Source organism: Microcaecilia unicolor, chromosome 11 (assembly GCF_901765095.1).
Source record: "Microcaecilia unicolor chromosome 11, aMicUni1.1, whole genome shotgun sequence".
NCBI classification, from domain to species: Eukaryota; Metazoa; Chordata; class Amphibia; order Gymnophiona; family Siphonopidae; genus Microcaecilia; species Microcaecilia unicolor.
In genome coordinates this window covers 92253436-92269329 of record NC_044041.1, presented here as the reverse complement: position 1 = coordinate 92269329, position 15894 = coordinate 92253436, and the positions used below count along the sequence as shown (strand labels likewise).

The window sequence follows — 15894 nt, the reverse complement described above, 5'->3', positions numbered from 1 at the left end:
TAAAAAAAAAATCCACTCTACCATCTTCTCCCAGCTTTAGAATAGTTTGGGGAATGAGATCTACAGCTTCAGTGGAAGAATCGCTCACACCCATATTAACTGAAGATTTTGATTAAATTCAAGGACACTAGTTATGTATGTTGGCAAGATACAGAGCTGCCATAGTGGAAACAAAAACAGAAGTGCATTCTCGCACCCCAAGGGTGGTGAGGGTGAGTTATTGGGGCTTTTATTCTCCCAAGAATGGAGTGGAAAAACATAAGAACATAAGTGTTGCAATACTGGGACAGACCAGAGGTCCATCAAGCCCAGTATCCTGTTTTCAACAGTGGCCAATCCAGGTCACAAGTACCTGGCAAGATCCTAGAAGTAAGCAGTGAAGTTTTCCTAAGTTCAACTTAATGATGGCTTATGGCCTTTTCTTTTAGGAAATTATACAAACCTTTTGTAAACCCTGCTAAGCTAATTGCTGTTACCACATTCTCTGGCAATGAATTCCAAAGTTTAATTATACGTCGAGTAAAGAAATATTTTCTCTGATTTGTTTTAAATTTACTACTTAATAGCTTCATTTCGTGCCTCCTAGTCCTTGCATTTTTTGGAAAGAGTAAACAAGCAATTTACGACTACCTGTTCCACTCCACTCAATATTTTATAGACCTCTATTCTCCGAGGACAAGCAGGCTGCTTGTTCTCACTGATGGGTGACGTCCACGGCAGCCCCTCCAATCGGAAACCACTAGCAAAGTCCTTTGCTAGCCCTCGCGCGCCCGCGCGCACCGCGCATGCGCGGCCGTCTTCCCGCCCGAAACCGGCTCGAGCCGGCCAGTCTTCTTTTGTCTGCACTCGGTACGGTCGTGTTTTCGCCGTGTCGAGCCCCGGAAAGTCGACCTCGCGCGTCCAAATTATTTTTGAGCGTGTTTTTTCCTTCGGGAAAGCTTTGTTTAAGTCGGGAAGTGCTCCGGAAACCCTCCGCCGGGTTTCGTGTCAATCCTCCCCGTACTTCCAGCTTTTTGCCCCGGTAAGTTTTCTTTCGTCGTCGGGGTAGGCCTCTTTCGGCCTCGGTCGAGATTTTTTCTCCCTCTAAATTTTTGGTGCTTCAAATTTCGCCATTTCGGCTTTTGATTTCGCCGGCGTGATTTTTCCGCCCATGACATCGAAGCCTTCCAGCGGCTTCAAGAAGTGCACCCAGTGCGCCCGGGTTATCTCGCTCACTGATCGACACTCGTCGTGTCTTCAGTGTCTGGGGGCCGAGCACCGCCCTCAGAACTGCAGTCTGTGTTCCCTGCTTCAAAGGCGGACTCAGGTAGCGAGACTAGCCCAGTGGAACGTGTTGTTTTCGGGCTCTTCGTCGGCATCGGCACCGGGATCTTCGAGTGCATCGACGTCGTCAGCGTCCAGACCATCTTCCTCGGCCGCCCCTGCATCGAGTGCATCGAGGCATCGGGCCTCTGCATCGGCGCCGAGACATCGGATAGCTGCATCGACGTCGGTGGTACCAGGACCTCGTCTGCTGATGTCGTCGGAGTGCAGGTGAGGGCTGTCCATTCCCCTGCTGGTGGCGGTGAGCCTTCGGGTGGGTCTCCTCCTACCCTGAGGGCTCCTGCGGTACAGCCCCCCCGAGATCGACCTTCTTCGGTCTCGGCCCCGAGGAAGCGACGGATGGATTCGACGTCCTCCTCGTCGGTGCCGGGGAGCTCCGGTGACATGCTTCGGAAGAAATCGAAGAAGCATCGACACCGGTCTCCTCCCCGTGTCGGCACCGAGAGCTCTGGGTCGCCGAGGGATTCGGCACCCAGCAGGCATCGGCACCGAGAGGACCGCTCACCCTCTGTTCAGGAGGTGTCGATGCGCTCCGCTCTGGACAGCCCGGAACAGCCTCCACGCCCGGAACAGGTACTGACGTCGACGCCTGCATCGACCTCCATGCCTTTCTCTGCAGCCGCTCTGAACGAGAGCCTCCGGGCCGTTCTCCCAGAGATTCTGGGGGAGCTGTTGCGCCCTACCCCTCCGGTACCGGCGGTGCTTGCGCCTCCGGTACCGTCGAGCGTGGCGCCGGCTGGCCCATCGCCCGGGGTGAGGTCCCCGACGTCGGTACCGCGTGCGGTGCCGACTGCGGCCACCTCCCAGGAAGGCTCCCCGACTACGTCGGCGGAGGGAGCTTTGCCGATGCGGGCGAGGGAGTCTACCTCTCGACGCCCCCATCGTGGACGTGGCTCCACAGAGTCGAGCCGGGCGCGGTTGCAGACGCAGGTCCGTGAACTTGTGTCTGACACCGAGGGTGAGGCCTCGTGGGAAGAAGAAGAAGATCCCAGATATTTTTCTGACGAGGAGTCTGAGGGTCTTCCTTCTGATCCCACTCCCTCTCCTGAAAGACAGCTTTCTCCTCCCGAGAGTCTGTCTTTTGCTTCCTTTGTCCGGGAGATGTCTACGGCCATCCCCTTCCCGGTGGTTGTGGAGGACGAGCCCAGGGCTGAAATGTTTGAGCTCCTGGACTATTCTTCTCCACCTAAGGAAGCGTCCACGGTTCCCTTGCATCATGTCCTAAAAAAGACATTGCTTGCGAACTGGACGAAACCGCTAACTAATCCCCACATCCCCAAGAAGATCGAGTCCCAGTACCGGATCCATGGGGACCCAGAGCTGATGCGCACCCAGTTGCCTCACGACTCTGGAGTTGTGGATCTGGCCCTAAAGAAGGCTAAGAGCTCTAGAGAGCATGCTTCGGCGCCCCCGGGCAAAGACTCTAGAACCTTAGACTCCTTTGGGAGGAAGGCCTACCATTCCTCTATGCTCGTGGCCAAAATTCAGTCTTACCAGCTCTACACGAGCATACACATGCGGAATAATGTGCGGCAGTTGGCGGGCTTGGTTGATGCTCTTCCCCCTGAGCAAGCCAAGCCTTTTCAGGAGGTGGTCAGGCAGCTGAAGGCGTGCAGAAAATTCCTGGCCAGAGGAGTTTATGACACTTTGATGTTGCGTCCAGGGCCGCTGCTCAAGGTGTGGTGATGCGCAGGCTCTCATGGCTGCGTGCCGCCGACCTGGAGAATAGACTCCAGCAGCGGATTGCGGACTCGCCTTGCCGTGCGGATAACATTTTTGGCGAAAAAGTCGAACAGGTGGTAGAGTCTCTCCACCAGCGGGACACCGCATTCGACAAGTTCGCCCGCCGGCAGCCTTCAGCCTCTACCTCTACAGGTAGACGATTTTTCGGGGGAAGGAAGACTGTTCCCTATACTTCTGGCAAGCGTAGGTACAATCCTCCTTCCCGACAGCCTGCGGCTCAGGCTAAGCCCCAGCGCGCTCGCTCTCGTCAGCAGCGTGCGCCTCAGCAAGGCCCCGCGGCTCCCCAGCAAAAGCAAGGGGCGAGCTTTTGACTGGCTCCAGCAGAGCATAGCCGACATCCAAGTGTCAGTGCCGGGCGACCTGCCAGTCGGAGGGAGGTTGAAAGCTTTTCACCAAAGGTGGCCTCTCATAACCTCCGATCAGTGGGTTCTCCAAATAGTCCGGCAAGGATACACCCTCAATTTGGCCTCCAAACCTCCAAATTGTCCACCGGGAGCTCAGTCCTACAGCTTCCAGCACAAGCAGGTACTTGCAGAGGAACTCTCCGCCCTTCTCAGCGCCAATGCGGTCGAGCCCGTGCCATCCGGGCAAGAAGGGCTGGGATTCTATTCCAGGTACTTCCTTGTGGAAAAGAAAACAGGGGGGATGCGTCCCATCCTAGACCTAAGGGCCCTGAACAAATATCTCGTAAAAGAAAAGTTCAGGATGCTTTCCCTGGGCACCCTTCTCCCCATGATTCAGCAAAACGATTGGCTATGCTCTCTGGACTTGAAGGATGCCTATACACACATCCCGATACTGCCAGCTCACAGACAGTATCTGCGATTTCAGCTGGGCACACGCCACTTCCAGTACTGTGTGCTACCCTTTGGGCTCGCCTCTGCGCCCAGGGTGTTCACAAAGTGCCTAGCTGTGGTAGCAGCGGCGCTTCGCAGGCTGGGAGTGCACGTGTTCCCATATCTCGACGATTGGCTGGTGAAGAACACATCCGAGGCAGGAGCCCTGCAGTCCATGCAGATGACTATTCGCCTCCTGGAGCTACTGGGGTTTGTGATAAATTACCCAAAGTCCCATCTTCTCCCAGTGCAGAAACTCGAATTCATCGGAGCCCTGCTGGATTCTCGGACGGCTCGTGCCTATCTCCCAGAGACGAGGGCCAACAACCTGTTGTCCCTCGTCTCACGGGTGCGAGCGTCCCAGCAGATCACAGCTCGGCAGATGTTGAGATTGCTGGGCCATATGGCCTCCACAGTTCATGTGACTCCCATGGCCCGCCTTCACATGAGATCTGCTCAATGGACCCTAGCCTCCCAGTGGTATCAGGCCGCTGGGGGTCTAGAGGACGTGATCCACCTGTCCACGAGTTTTCTCGAATCCCTGTTGTGGTGGACGATTTGCTCCAATTTGACTCTGGGACGTCCCTTCCAAATTCCTCAGCCACAAAAAGTGCTGACCACGGATGCGTCTCTCCTGGGATGGGGAGCTCATGTCGATGGGCTTCACACCCAAGGAAGGTGGTCCCTCCAAGAACGCGATCTACAGATCAATCTTCTGGAGTTGCGAGCGATCTGGAACGCTCTGAAGGCTTTCAGAGATCGGCTGTCCCACCAAATTATCCAAATTCAGACAGACAATCAGGTTGCCATGTACTATGTCAACAAGCAGGGGGGCACCGGATCTCGCCCCCTGTGTCAGGAAGCCGTCAGCATGTGGCTCTGGGCTCGCCGTCAAGGCATGGTGCTCCAAGCCACATATCTGGCAGGCGTAAACAACAGTCTGGCCGACAGGTTGAGCAGGATTATGCAACCTCACGAGTGGTCGCTCAATTCCCGTGTGGTGCGACAGATCTTCCAGGCGTGGGGCACCCCCCTGGTGGATCTCTTCGCATCTCAAGTGAACCACAAGATCCCTCAGTTCTGTTCCAGGCTTCAGGCCCACGGCAGACTGGCGTCGGATGCCTTCCTCCTGGATTGGGGGGAAGGTCTGCTGTATGCTTATCCTCCCATCCCTCTGGTGGGGAAGACTTTGTTGAAACTCAAGCAAGACCGAGGCACCATGATTCTGATTGCTCCTTTTTGGCCGCGTCAGATCTGGTTCCCTCTTCTTCTGGAGTTATCCTCCGAAGAACCGTGGAGATTGGAGTGTTTTCCGACCCTCATCACGCAGGACGAGGGGGCTCTTCTGCATCCCAACCTCCAGTCTCTGGCTCTCATGGCCTGGATGTTGAGAGCGTAGACTTTGCCTCTTTGGGTCTGTCAGAGGGTGTCTCCCGTGTCTTGCTTGCTTCCAGAAAAGATTCCACTAAGAGGAGTTACTTCTTTTTATGGAGGAGGTTTGCCGTCTGGTGTGACAGCAAGGCCTTAGATCCTCGCTCTTGTCCTACAGAGACCCTGCTTGACTACCTTCTGCACTTGTCTGAGTCTGGTCTCAAGACCAACTCTGTAAGGGTTCACCTTAGCGCAATCAGTGCATACCATTACCGTGTGGAAGGTAAGCCGATCTCAGGACAGTCTTTAGTTGTTCGCTTCATGAGAGGTTTGCTTTTGTCAAAGCCCCCCGTCAAACCTCCTACAGTGTCATGGGATCTCAATGTCGTTCTCACCCAGCTGATGAAACCTCCTTTTGAGCCACTGAACTCCTGCCATCTGAAGTACTTGACCTGGAAGGTCATTTTCTTGGTGGCAGTTACTTCAGCTCGTAGAGTCAGTGAGCTTCAGGCCCTGGTAGCCCAAGCCCCTTACACCAGATTTCATCATAATAGAGTAGTCCTCCGCACTCACCCTAAGTTCTTGCCAAAGGTTGTGTCGGAGTTCCATCTGAACCAGTCAATTGTCTTGCCAACATTTTTTCCCCGTCCTCATTCCTGCCCTGCTGAACGTCAGCTGCACACATTGGACTGCAAGAGAGCATTGGCCTTCTATCTGGAGCGGACACAGCCCAAAAGACAGTCCGCCCAATTGTTTGTTTCTTTTGATCCCAACAGGAGGGGAGTGGCTGTGGGGAAACGCACTATATCCAATTGGCTAGCAGATTGCATTTCCTTCACTTACGCCCAGGCGGGGCTGGCTCTTGAGGGTCATGTCACGGCTCATAATGTTAGAGCCATGGCTGCGTCGGTAGCCCACTTGAAGTCAGCCTCCATTGAAGAAATTTGCAAAGCTGCGACGTGGTCATCTGTCCACACATTCACATCTCATTACTGCCTGCAGCAGGATACCCGACGCGACAGTCAGTTCGGGCAGTCAGTTCTTCAGAACCTGTTTGGGCTTTAGGATCCAACTCCACCCCCCGAGGGCCCTGTTTGTTCTGTTCCAGGCTACACTCTCAGTTAGTTGGTAAATTTTTTAGGTCAATCTCAGTTATGTCCTCGCCGTTGCGAGGCCCAATTGACCAATGTTGTTGTTTTGAGTGAGCCTGGGGGCTAGGGATACCCCATCAGTGAGAACAAGCAGCCTGCTTGTCCTCGGAGAAAGCGAATGCTACATACCTGTAGAGGGTATTCTCCGAGGACAGCAGGCTGATTGTTCTCACAAACCCGCCCGCCTCCCCTTTGGAGTTGTGTCTTCCCTTGAAGTGTATTGTCTTGCTACATACTGGACTGGCCGGCTCGAGCCGGTTTCGGGCGGGAAGACGGCCGCGCATGCGCGGTGCGCGCGGGCGCGCGAGGGCTAGCAAAGGACTTTGCTAGTGAAGTTTCCGATTGGAGGGGCTGCCGTGGACGTCACCCATCAGTGAGAACAATCAGCCTGCTGTCCTCGGAGAATACCCTCTACAGGTATGTAGCATTCGCTTTATATCTCCCCCCTAGCTTCTTTAACCTTTCCTCATAGGGAAATCGTCCCGTACCCTTTATCATTTTTAGCAGCCTTCTCTGATGCATTCTCAGGTTAGGGATGCAGCACCTCTGTAGCCACCATCCCTCTCCCCTCCAACTCAGAACCTGAATGGGAAGCTTCTATTTAAATTCTGAACCAGGGAACAGGTGCATTCTATTTTCTGTCCAAGGCCTAGAGCTCTGGAATATGCTACCCCAACATCTAAGATTGCAGGCGTCTCTTGAGCACTTGAAAACAGACCTTAAGGCTTTTCTTTTTGCTAGTGCTTTTCGCTAGCCTCACTATTCACACCACCTCTTTTTGGTTGCACTGGATGTAAGTCTTAATCACAGTTTCCATCCTTATGTATTTTCCTGTCTGCTATCCTGTATAAAATATTTTGTACTTTTTTGGGATCTTGCCAGGTATTTGTGACCTGGATTGGCCACTGTTGGAAACAGGATGCTGGGCTTGATGGACCTTTGTTCTTTCCCAGTATGGCAATACTTATGTACTGTTCCGAATTCTGTAGTCGTCCCTCTTTCCCTATTCGTTTATCCATTACATTACTTCCCCTTTTTAGCCTGTAAGCTGCCCAGATAGCTTGGTTGAAGGATGGGATAGAAAGTACTGAATAAACTCTTAAATGGGTTTGAATCACTTCTATACGATTTCTCATATTAAAGGAGCATGGAGGGATGAGGGAGATTAAAAACAAAAATCAGGTAGTGTTGAGGCAGTCTTTAAAAAAAATAAATAAATAAAATTTCTGTCAGGTTTGCTGGAGGCCTGTCCAGGTGTGAAAATTGAATCATTTGTGTCTGTGAAATGTACTAACGACGGTTTGGGTTGTTGGGTAATATTTCTAGTAGGGGTGCTAGCTGCATAATGCAGAATAAATTTCCCTTCAGAAACTGGAAGCCAGAAGCTGACTTTTGGATGACACCTTATTTCTTATCCCCCCCCCCCCCCCCCTCACACCCCCAGATGTGGTTTTGGGAGACCTGACGCAGTTTGACATGCATTCCCTGGCAGAAGCACTAAAGGGCTACTTGCAGGACCTGCCGAAGCCAGTGATCCCTGCCTCGGTGCACAGCGAAATCCTTCACACACTACAAGGTGAGTAGAGGCACCTCTCGGAGTTTTCTAAGGCTTTCAGTCAGGGCTTTGGATGAGATGGTTGCACTTGTTTGTAAGCATGACATCATAGGAACAGTGGAACTCTGTAGCATTTGGAAGTGTGTGGGCCAACAACTTAGTGATTGATGATTCCAAAATATAAATTGATGTACCTGCTTGGTGGCAGGATGTAACTTGGAACTGTGCTGCTGTTATAGTGGGGATCACTGATAGATAGGTACTACATAGAGCAGAGCTCCCCAGATGGGGTCATGAAACCCAAGTTTGGGGTCATGAACTGGGCAGGCCCTCCAAAGACGATCAGCCTATGCCTCTGGGGGTTGTTTGCTTTCTGTGGCCATGATAAATAGGATCACAGCCACAGAATGTTTGATGTGCTGGTGTAGAGTATAACAGCCGTATAAATTTAGTGGCCAGTTAAGTTGCACTATCTGTCTGGTTTCCTGTCTGGTGCATGGATGCTGTGGGTAGCCTCACTAATGGCGGTAAATGTATTATTTTCCATTGCACCTGAATAAAAATGCTTGCATTAGAAGAATATACAGTCAACATATTCGCTAGGCATATATAAGATTTTAGTGGTGAAGGGAGTAGTTAATCAATTATCTTACTATACTCAGCTTCAACTTCACATTGATTATATCATATTCCAAACATCATGGTCTAGTTAAACAAAGACACTTTAATAGGATCATCAGACCCGCGTAGCTACCTCTATAATGGCTAATGTGAGCCAAGCATATTTCAGAGGCAGTACTGCAGTCCTCATTGATCCTAGTTTTTCTTTATGATTTCTTTTTAAACTTTTTTTACTTTCATTAGTTATTTAACTTGATATCTATATAATTTATTACTTAGCTTTTTAGCTTTAATTAACATGCATAGTGGAGACTCGGATTCAGAAGAGAGGAAATTATTTCTACTCAAGATATGGGTGCATACTCCACCAGTTTCTACTAACCGCTAGTGTAGCCTAGAAAAAACACTGTAAAGCTTTGGTGTCTTGAGGTGAGGAAGCAACTTCCCTTCTTAATTATATTTAAGCCCCTTTCAAGGGAAGAAAGAAAACAAGGGAGGGAAGGAGAAGAACTTAAGTATCATCTCTGCTCCAGATTAAATTAAATTTGCTATATGTCTTTTTGTTGTTGTTGTTGTGGACTTTAAATCCTCAAGTGTGATACCCCTCGGCTCAACTGACGCCTAATTTTCCAGCTGGCTGCGTGGTGCCCTTATTGGGCAAAGTATGCAGAACTTCATATTTTTTCTCCATCCGCTTTCTGATGGGCACAACCCACAGGTTCTGAACTGGTCTGGTGACGGCACTAAGGAAGTATCCGTTTACCATCCAATGTGCATATTTCTATCTCCCCACATGTGGTGGTGGGGTAATTTTCAGACCCTGTTTTTGCAGATAAGCATGCGTTTGTCATAAAAATGGTTGATTATTGTCCCTTGAAAATAGGAATGTCTAACTTGAGTGTGTTTTTGTTTAATTACCTTTGTTCTTCCAATCCAGAAGTTTCTCAGCGGGAAAACTGCAGGCAGCAACTCATGCAGCTTCTCAAGTCCTCTGCTGTCCCTCTTCAGAACTTATTAACCCTCCAGTACCTGTTCACACATTTTAGCAAAGTGTGTCTACAGTCGGAGAAAAATGGTCTGACCCCAAGAGCACTTGGTGAAATATTTGGCCCCCTGCTTCTCAGACCATCTGGTGCTGGGTATGTGCAAAAATATGTTTTTAACAGTGATTTAATTTCTCTGATTTGTGTTTGTTATATTTTTAAGTGACCCTTATAGTGGGGTGTGTAAATCCATGTCAGTTTCTGTGGTGTCTTGAAGCCCTTGAGGTTGATTATTTTTTGTATGTGCATTTGCAGAGACTCATTGTCTGTATTTAAAAAGGTTTCTGTAAAGTTCATTTCTATTAAGAGTTTCTCTTTTATCATTTTTATCCACTTCTCTTCACAGCCCTGAACTGGGTCCAGATTGCTCAGCATTGGTGCTAGAGATGCTGGTTTCAACCTGGGAGTCCCAGCAAGAGCAGCCTCCTCCAGGTAGTGTGAGCTGGGCTGGTGCGGAATGGATGATGATGAATATGCTCAGAAGCGAGGGTGCCCTCTAGGGGCAGTTTTTAACCTGTCCACCTGGGGCAAAGTCTGTATGTTACTTTACCCGACTTTGCACCAGTTTCAAAAAAAAAAAAAAAAAGCACATGCATACTTTCACTTGGATTTTAAACGTGAGGATGTTTTCACCTCTTTATTCTGTGAGTAAGGTTCTTTGATATATTTTCCACATGGAACGTAGAGTTGAAATGCAGTATAGCTTGTTTTATAAGCTTGGCTTTTATCCACCTTTAGGGATTGCAATTTGCTGGAAAAAACTGGCTTTGAAAATTGTCCCAAATTTTATTATGTATCCCAGTGTAATCGATTTTGAGAAGGTCAGAGTGAATGTGTTATCAGGTTATGGCAGCCCCGCACATTGTGCCATGATCTCTGTGAAAGAGGATTTGAGACTTGCTGCTGCTACTTGAGCTGAAGGGGAGGGGGAGGGAGTGGTGCATAATATCTGTGACAGAATTTGTCAAGTGTGAGCGTGATGGAAGTGATTTTGGGACATGGATAACTCCAAGCTGGGTAAAAGTAATCTTGCATCTGTCCTCTCTGCCTGATGCTCAGTGTGCAGGTGGATAACAGATATTCGTGCAGGCTGAAAGATGATAGAACAGGTGACAGAAAGCCTTTGTTAATAAAATCACATCACAAACAGAAGTTATAAAGTCAGGTACTTGTAATTTTCTTAGCGTCAGCTTACACTGTTGTGAACCAGTGGTGTTATCCCTTCTCACCAGCAGATGGAGGTAAAGAACTGAAATCAGTGGAACATCGCCAGCTATAATCTGTGGTGCTCTCTGGAACAAACCAGTATTTTTCTTTACCTTCCAACAGGTGGTAGTTTGTGCTGTGGTGCTCTGTCCCTGGCCTCACTCGCCACTCTGCTGGCCAGGGCTGTACAGCATGGTCAAGCCTAACAGTCGCGCCTAGGTCAAGATCTCAGGACCGTGCCTGGTTGAGCTTGGGAGCTTGGCTTTGCAGCCTCCAGTCAAACTCCTTAGCTGAAGGGGGGGGGGGGATTTGCCTGAGAGGTGCGGGACCCCATCCCCCCACAGGTCCCTCTGAAGTTTCCAGGGCTTAAATTCCCCCCAAAATTGCCCTAGGCAGCCTTGCTTTTTTGCTGCTCCTGACTCTTTAAGAGCATCCCTGAACAGGGAAATCTCCTACCTTGCAGTTGAGGGATTTCTCTGTAATTAAGGGAATTCCCTTAATTAGCACCCCTAGAGAGCCCAGGATGGAGGAGTGTCTGATTACCTGGGTCGAGGCAGGTTTGGGCAGCGTGGCAGGGCCCACGCCTGCCTGACACGTGGCCGGGATGCCCTCTGGGAAGTGCTGCTCTGTATGCAGGAACTGGCGCCTGTGCTGAGCTACTGGTTCTGTCCACACACAGTGAAATGGGCTGTTTATGACTCTGGGCATAGATCGGGGAGCCTCCAGTGTTGATGGTCCTGTACTGTCCCCCCCCTCCCGCTGAGGCATTAGGACTTTCAGCAGGCACGTCGGCCATTTTGTCTCCCTTGGGGATTTCATATCCTGCTGCTTCTCAGCAGCAGGTTTGTCCTTGCACATTGGGTGGTTAGGGCCTACCCCCTTGGGTCTGTTTGTGGGTGGGGGTCACTTGGGGCCCCTGGAGCTTTTTGACTCCAGACTTGGTACAGTTGGTCCAACAGCAGTTGCAGTTGGACAGAGGTCCTCCTCTTCCCCCCCCCCCCTCGCTGCCTCGGTTTGGGTTCTAAGTGGCGTAGGACCGAAAGAAGGATGGCCTACTTGCAGCTTCTGGACTCCATGGCGGTGACTCTGGAGATGGTGCCTTGTGCAAGAGCTTATATGCTCCCTCTTCAGTGGGCTCTGTTGTCATGGTGGGCTCTGGCCTCTCAGGACTTCAGTTTTCCGCTTACACCCAGAGCCAGGCTCAGTCAGGCCTGGTGAGACAGTCTAGTGAACATATTGAGGGGGGGGGGGGGTTCATCGAGATCTCCTCAGTGAGTGCTGGTCACCACAGATGTGAGTCTTCTTGGCTGGGGAGCTCACTGTCTGGGGTGAGTAGCGCAGGGCACCTGGTCTAGCCAGAAGGTGATCCATCAACCGTCTAGAAACCCACGCAGTCCGATTGACTGTACTTGAGTATCAGCCACTTCTGGAAGGGAAAGCGGTCAGAGTGATGCGGACAACCTGAGGGTGGTGGCATACATCAACAGGCAGGGCGGAACCCGGACTGAGGTAGTGGGTGGCCCTGGAGGCAGCGAGCCTCTGCCATTGGGCGGAAGTGCATCTGCAGGCTTTTTCAGCGGTTCATATTGCGGGCAAAAACAGTTCTGCACAAGTGGACTTTCTCAGTTGCTGTCTTCAGGATCCGGGAGAGTGGGAGTTAGGGCAGCAGGGCCTGGCGGAGTGGCTCGCCTTAGCTCCCTGAGGAGCCATGTGGCAGTGCTTTCCAGCTTTCAGGGAAAGGTGAAGGGCACCTGTCTGGCTTTGCATGGGGAGGCGATTCATTTTCTGAAGGGAGTGGCATATTTGCACCCTCTGCTTCATCCTTCCTTCCATTTGTGGGACCTCAGTTTGGTTCTCTGGTTGTGTTTGAGCCTTTGTGCTCGGCTTCTATCAAGGACCTCACACTTAAGATGGTATTTCTGGTAGCAATCACCTCTGCTCAGAGGGTCTTGGAAATTCAGGCCTTAACATGCTGGGACCCATATCTGTCCTTTGTGGAGGATTCGGTGTCCTTGCATAGGGTTCCATCCTTTTTGTTGAAGGTGGTGTCTCCGTTCCATGTGAATCAGGAGGTGCGTTCACCTTCTGGGACCAGGAGATGGTTCTGCAGACTGTAGGCTCCACAAACTGGATGTCCAGAGGGCACTTCTTCAGTATCTGGAGGAGAAACATGAATTTTGTGTCTCTGATCACCTATTTATGCTCTCTCATAGCCCTCGTAAGGATCAGGCAGCCTCCAAGGTGTCTTGCGAGGTGGATTAAGGCGACTATTGAGTCCACCTACATTGATCGTCTGGTACCTCAAGGACTGGAGGCCACTCAACCAGAGCTCAGGCACCATCTTGGGCAGAAGCGTGGGCAGTTTCACATGAGGAGATTTGCAGGGCAGTGACATGATCTTTGCTCTATTCCTTCGCTAAGCACTACCAGTTGTATTTTCTGGCCAGGGTCTGTTTGGCCAGGGTCTGTTCAAACTTTGGCAGAGCAGTCATTCAGGGGCCTTGTCTTCCCCTGCCCATTAGATTTACTTCAGTACATTCTGGTGGTTCAGTGATAAGCTGACGCTAAGAAAGGAGAAATTATCTTGATTTTTTTTTAGTCAGCATCACTGTTCCTTCCTTTGGAAGACCTCAGCCCAGGGTTCTAGATATGCACTAGAAGTAGTTGAAGAAGAATAAGATCTGATTCTAATTGGCAGCCATATGGGATTCACGTGATATGGCTATTCCCTGGTATAAGGTGTTTTGCTCACTCATAGTCATCACCAAAAATCTTTTGCATCCCCAGTGAAAATTGCACAAGAAAGTTCCTGGACCTACCCAAACAGTTCAAGTAGGTCGGGGGACTTGGGGCTTTGCCCAATTAATGGGAAGGGGCTTTGGTGTTGGTTGGGCATCAGCAATCCTCCATTCACTGCTGCCCGTGCTGGCTCCGAGAATCAAAATGTTGGCCACGAACTCTCGTGAGACTACTGTGAGAGGTAGCAGCCACCATTTTGATTCTCGGAGCCAGCTCGGGCAGCAGCAACTGTGGATCGCTGCTGCTCGAGGGAGAGAGGTGCTGCATTGGGGGCAAGGAGGGGGAGGTGCTACATGATTGGAAGGGAGAGGGGAAAAGGCTGCATTTGGATAGGAGGGAAAGGCTGCATATAAAGGGAAGGGGGAAGTTGCTGCACTTGGATAGGAGGGCAGTGAAGGGGAGAAGGCTGCATATGAAGGAAGGAAGAGGGGGAAATATAAAGGGAAGGGGGGAGACTGCACTTGGGGAAAATGCACATGAATGGAAGGGAGAAGGGGGTAAATGCGGCACTTGGATAGGAGGGCAAGGAAGGGAGAGGGGGAAGGCTATATATGAATGGAAGGAAGGGGGAAGGCTGCACATGAAGGGAAGGGAGGGAAATGCACATGAAGGGAAGGGAGGGGGAAGCTGTAAATGAATGGGAGGGGGAAATGCACTTGGAGGGAAGGGAGAGGGAAATATGCTGCACTTGGATAGGGCAGGGAGAGGGGGAATGCTGCACATGAAGGGAAGAGGGGAGACAGGCTGCAAATTGAAGGGAAGGGAAAGCTAGAGAAGGAGGCAGAAAAACTGAAGAAAGCTGAATGTGAAAGGTCAGTGTCAGACATAAGGCAGGAAATGAAGAAGAAAGGAGGTGAGAAGAGAAATAACAAATGAAAGGAGGCCCTAGAAACAGTGTTAAGAGCACAGACAGAGGAAAGCAGAACCAGAGATTGGGAACAAGATGATTAGAATAATAAAATCACTGGACAACAAAGGTAGGAAAATGATTTTCTTTTCAGTTTAGTGATTGAATTGTGTCAGTGTTGAGAGTTTACATCTGTTGGCTTTATTTTGCACCGTACAGGAGGAGGACATGCATTTCTTTCTATTTCTCTGGTGTTGCACAGCATGCAGATAGTATCTTTCTGCTTTCAGTTTGTCTGCATGTTTTTTGTGGTTCCCTATTTGTATCAATTGAGAGTCATGTTCTGCATATGCAACTGAGGTGAAGGATTCTTTTTCCTGGCATGTGGTGTCTGTGTAGGATTATGTAACACTAGTAAAAAAGGCCCGTTTCTGACACAAATGAAACGGGCGCTAGCAAGGTTTTCCTCGGAGTGTGTATGTTTGGGAGAGAGTGACTGTTTGAGAGTCAGAGTGAAAGTGTGAGTGTGTGTGCGTGAGAGAGAGAGCGAGTCTGGGTGTGAGTGTGTTTGTGAGAGTGTGTATGTGAGCCGTGCCCTCCCAATCCATGCCCATCTGTCCCCTGCCCCCTCCATTCATCTTTTTCCAGCAATTCCCCTCTTTCCCTGAGCCCTGCCCTCCCAATCCATGGCCATCCATGCTCCTCTGTCACCTGTCCCCTCCATCCCTATCCAGCAATTCCCCTTTCTCCCTGCCCTGCAATCCATATCCATCCATGCCCATCTGTCCCCTCCGTTCATCCCTATCCAGCAATTCCCCTCTCTCCCTGAGCCCTGCCCTCCCAATCCATGCCCATCCATGCTTCTCTGTCACCTGCCCCCTCCATTCATCCCTATCCAGCAATTCCCCTCTCTCCCTGAGCTCTGCCCTGCAATCCATATCCATCCATGCTCCTCTGTCACCTGCCCCCTCCATTCATCCCTATCCAGCAATTCCCCTTTCTCCCTGCCCTGCAATCCATATCCATCCATGCCCATCTGTCCCCTCCATTCATCCCTATCCAGCAATTCCCCTCTCCCTGAGCCCTGCCCTCCCAATACATGGCCATCCATGCTCCTCTGTCACTTGCCCCCTCCATTCATCCCTATCCAGCAATTCCCCTCTCTCCCTGAGCCCTGCTGTGCAATCCATATCCATCCATGCTCATCTGTCCCCTCCATTCATCCCTATCCAGCAATTCCCCTCTCCCTGAGCCCTGCCCTCCCAATCCATGCCCTTCCATGCTCCTCTGTCACCTGCCCCCTCCATTCATCCCTTTTCAGCAATTCCCCTCTCTCCCTGAGGCCTGCCCTCCCAATCCATGTCCATCCATGCTCCTCTGTCCCCTGTCGCCTCCATTC

At 50.7% G+C, this 15894-nt stretch overlaps 1 protein-coding gene across 2 annotated transcripts in view; it reads left to right on the top strand.

Annotated features, from left to right (window-relative positions):
• Nucleotides 1-15894, top strand: part of PIK3R2 (phosphoinositide-3-kinase regulatory subunit 2) — a 147336-nt gene that overhangs the window by 107893 nt on the left and 23549 nt on the right. For both annotated transcript variants that reach the window (XM_030219257.1, XM_030219258.1), the window contains 3 exons: nucleotides 7869-8000; nucleotides 9538-9739; nucleotides 9990-10075. In XM_030219257.1, the coding sequence (XP_030075117.1) occupies nucleotides 7869-8000; nucleotides 9538-9739; nucleotides 9990-10075 (420 nt within the window). The remainder of the gene's footprint in view (nucleotides 1-7868; nucleotides 8001-9537; nucleotides 9740-9989; nucleotides 10076-15894) is intronic.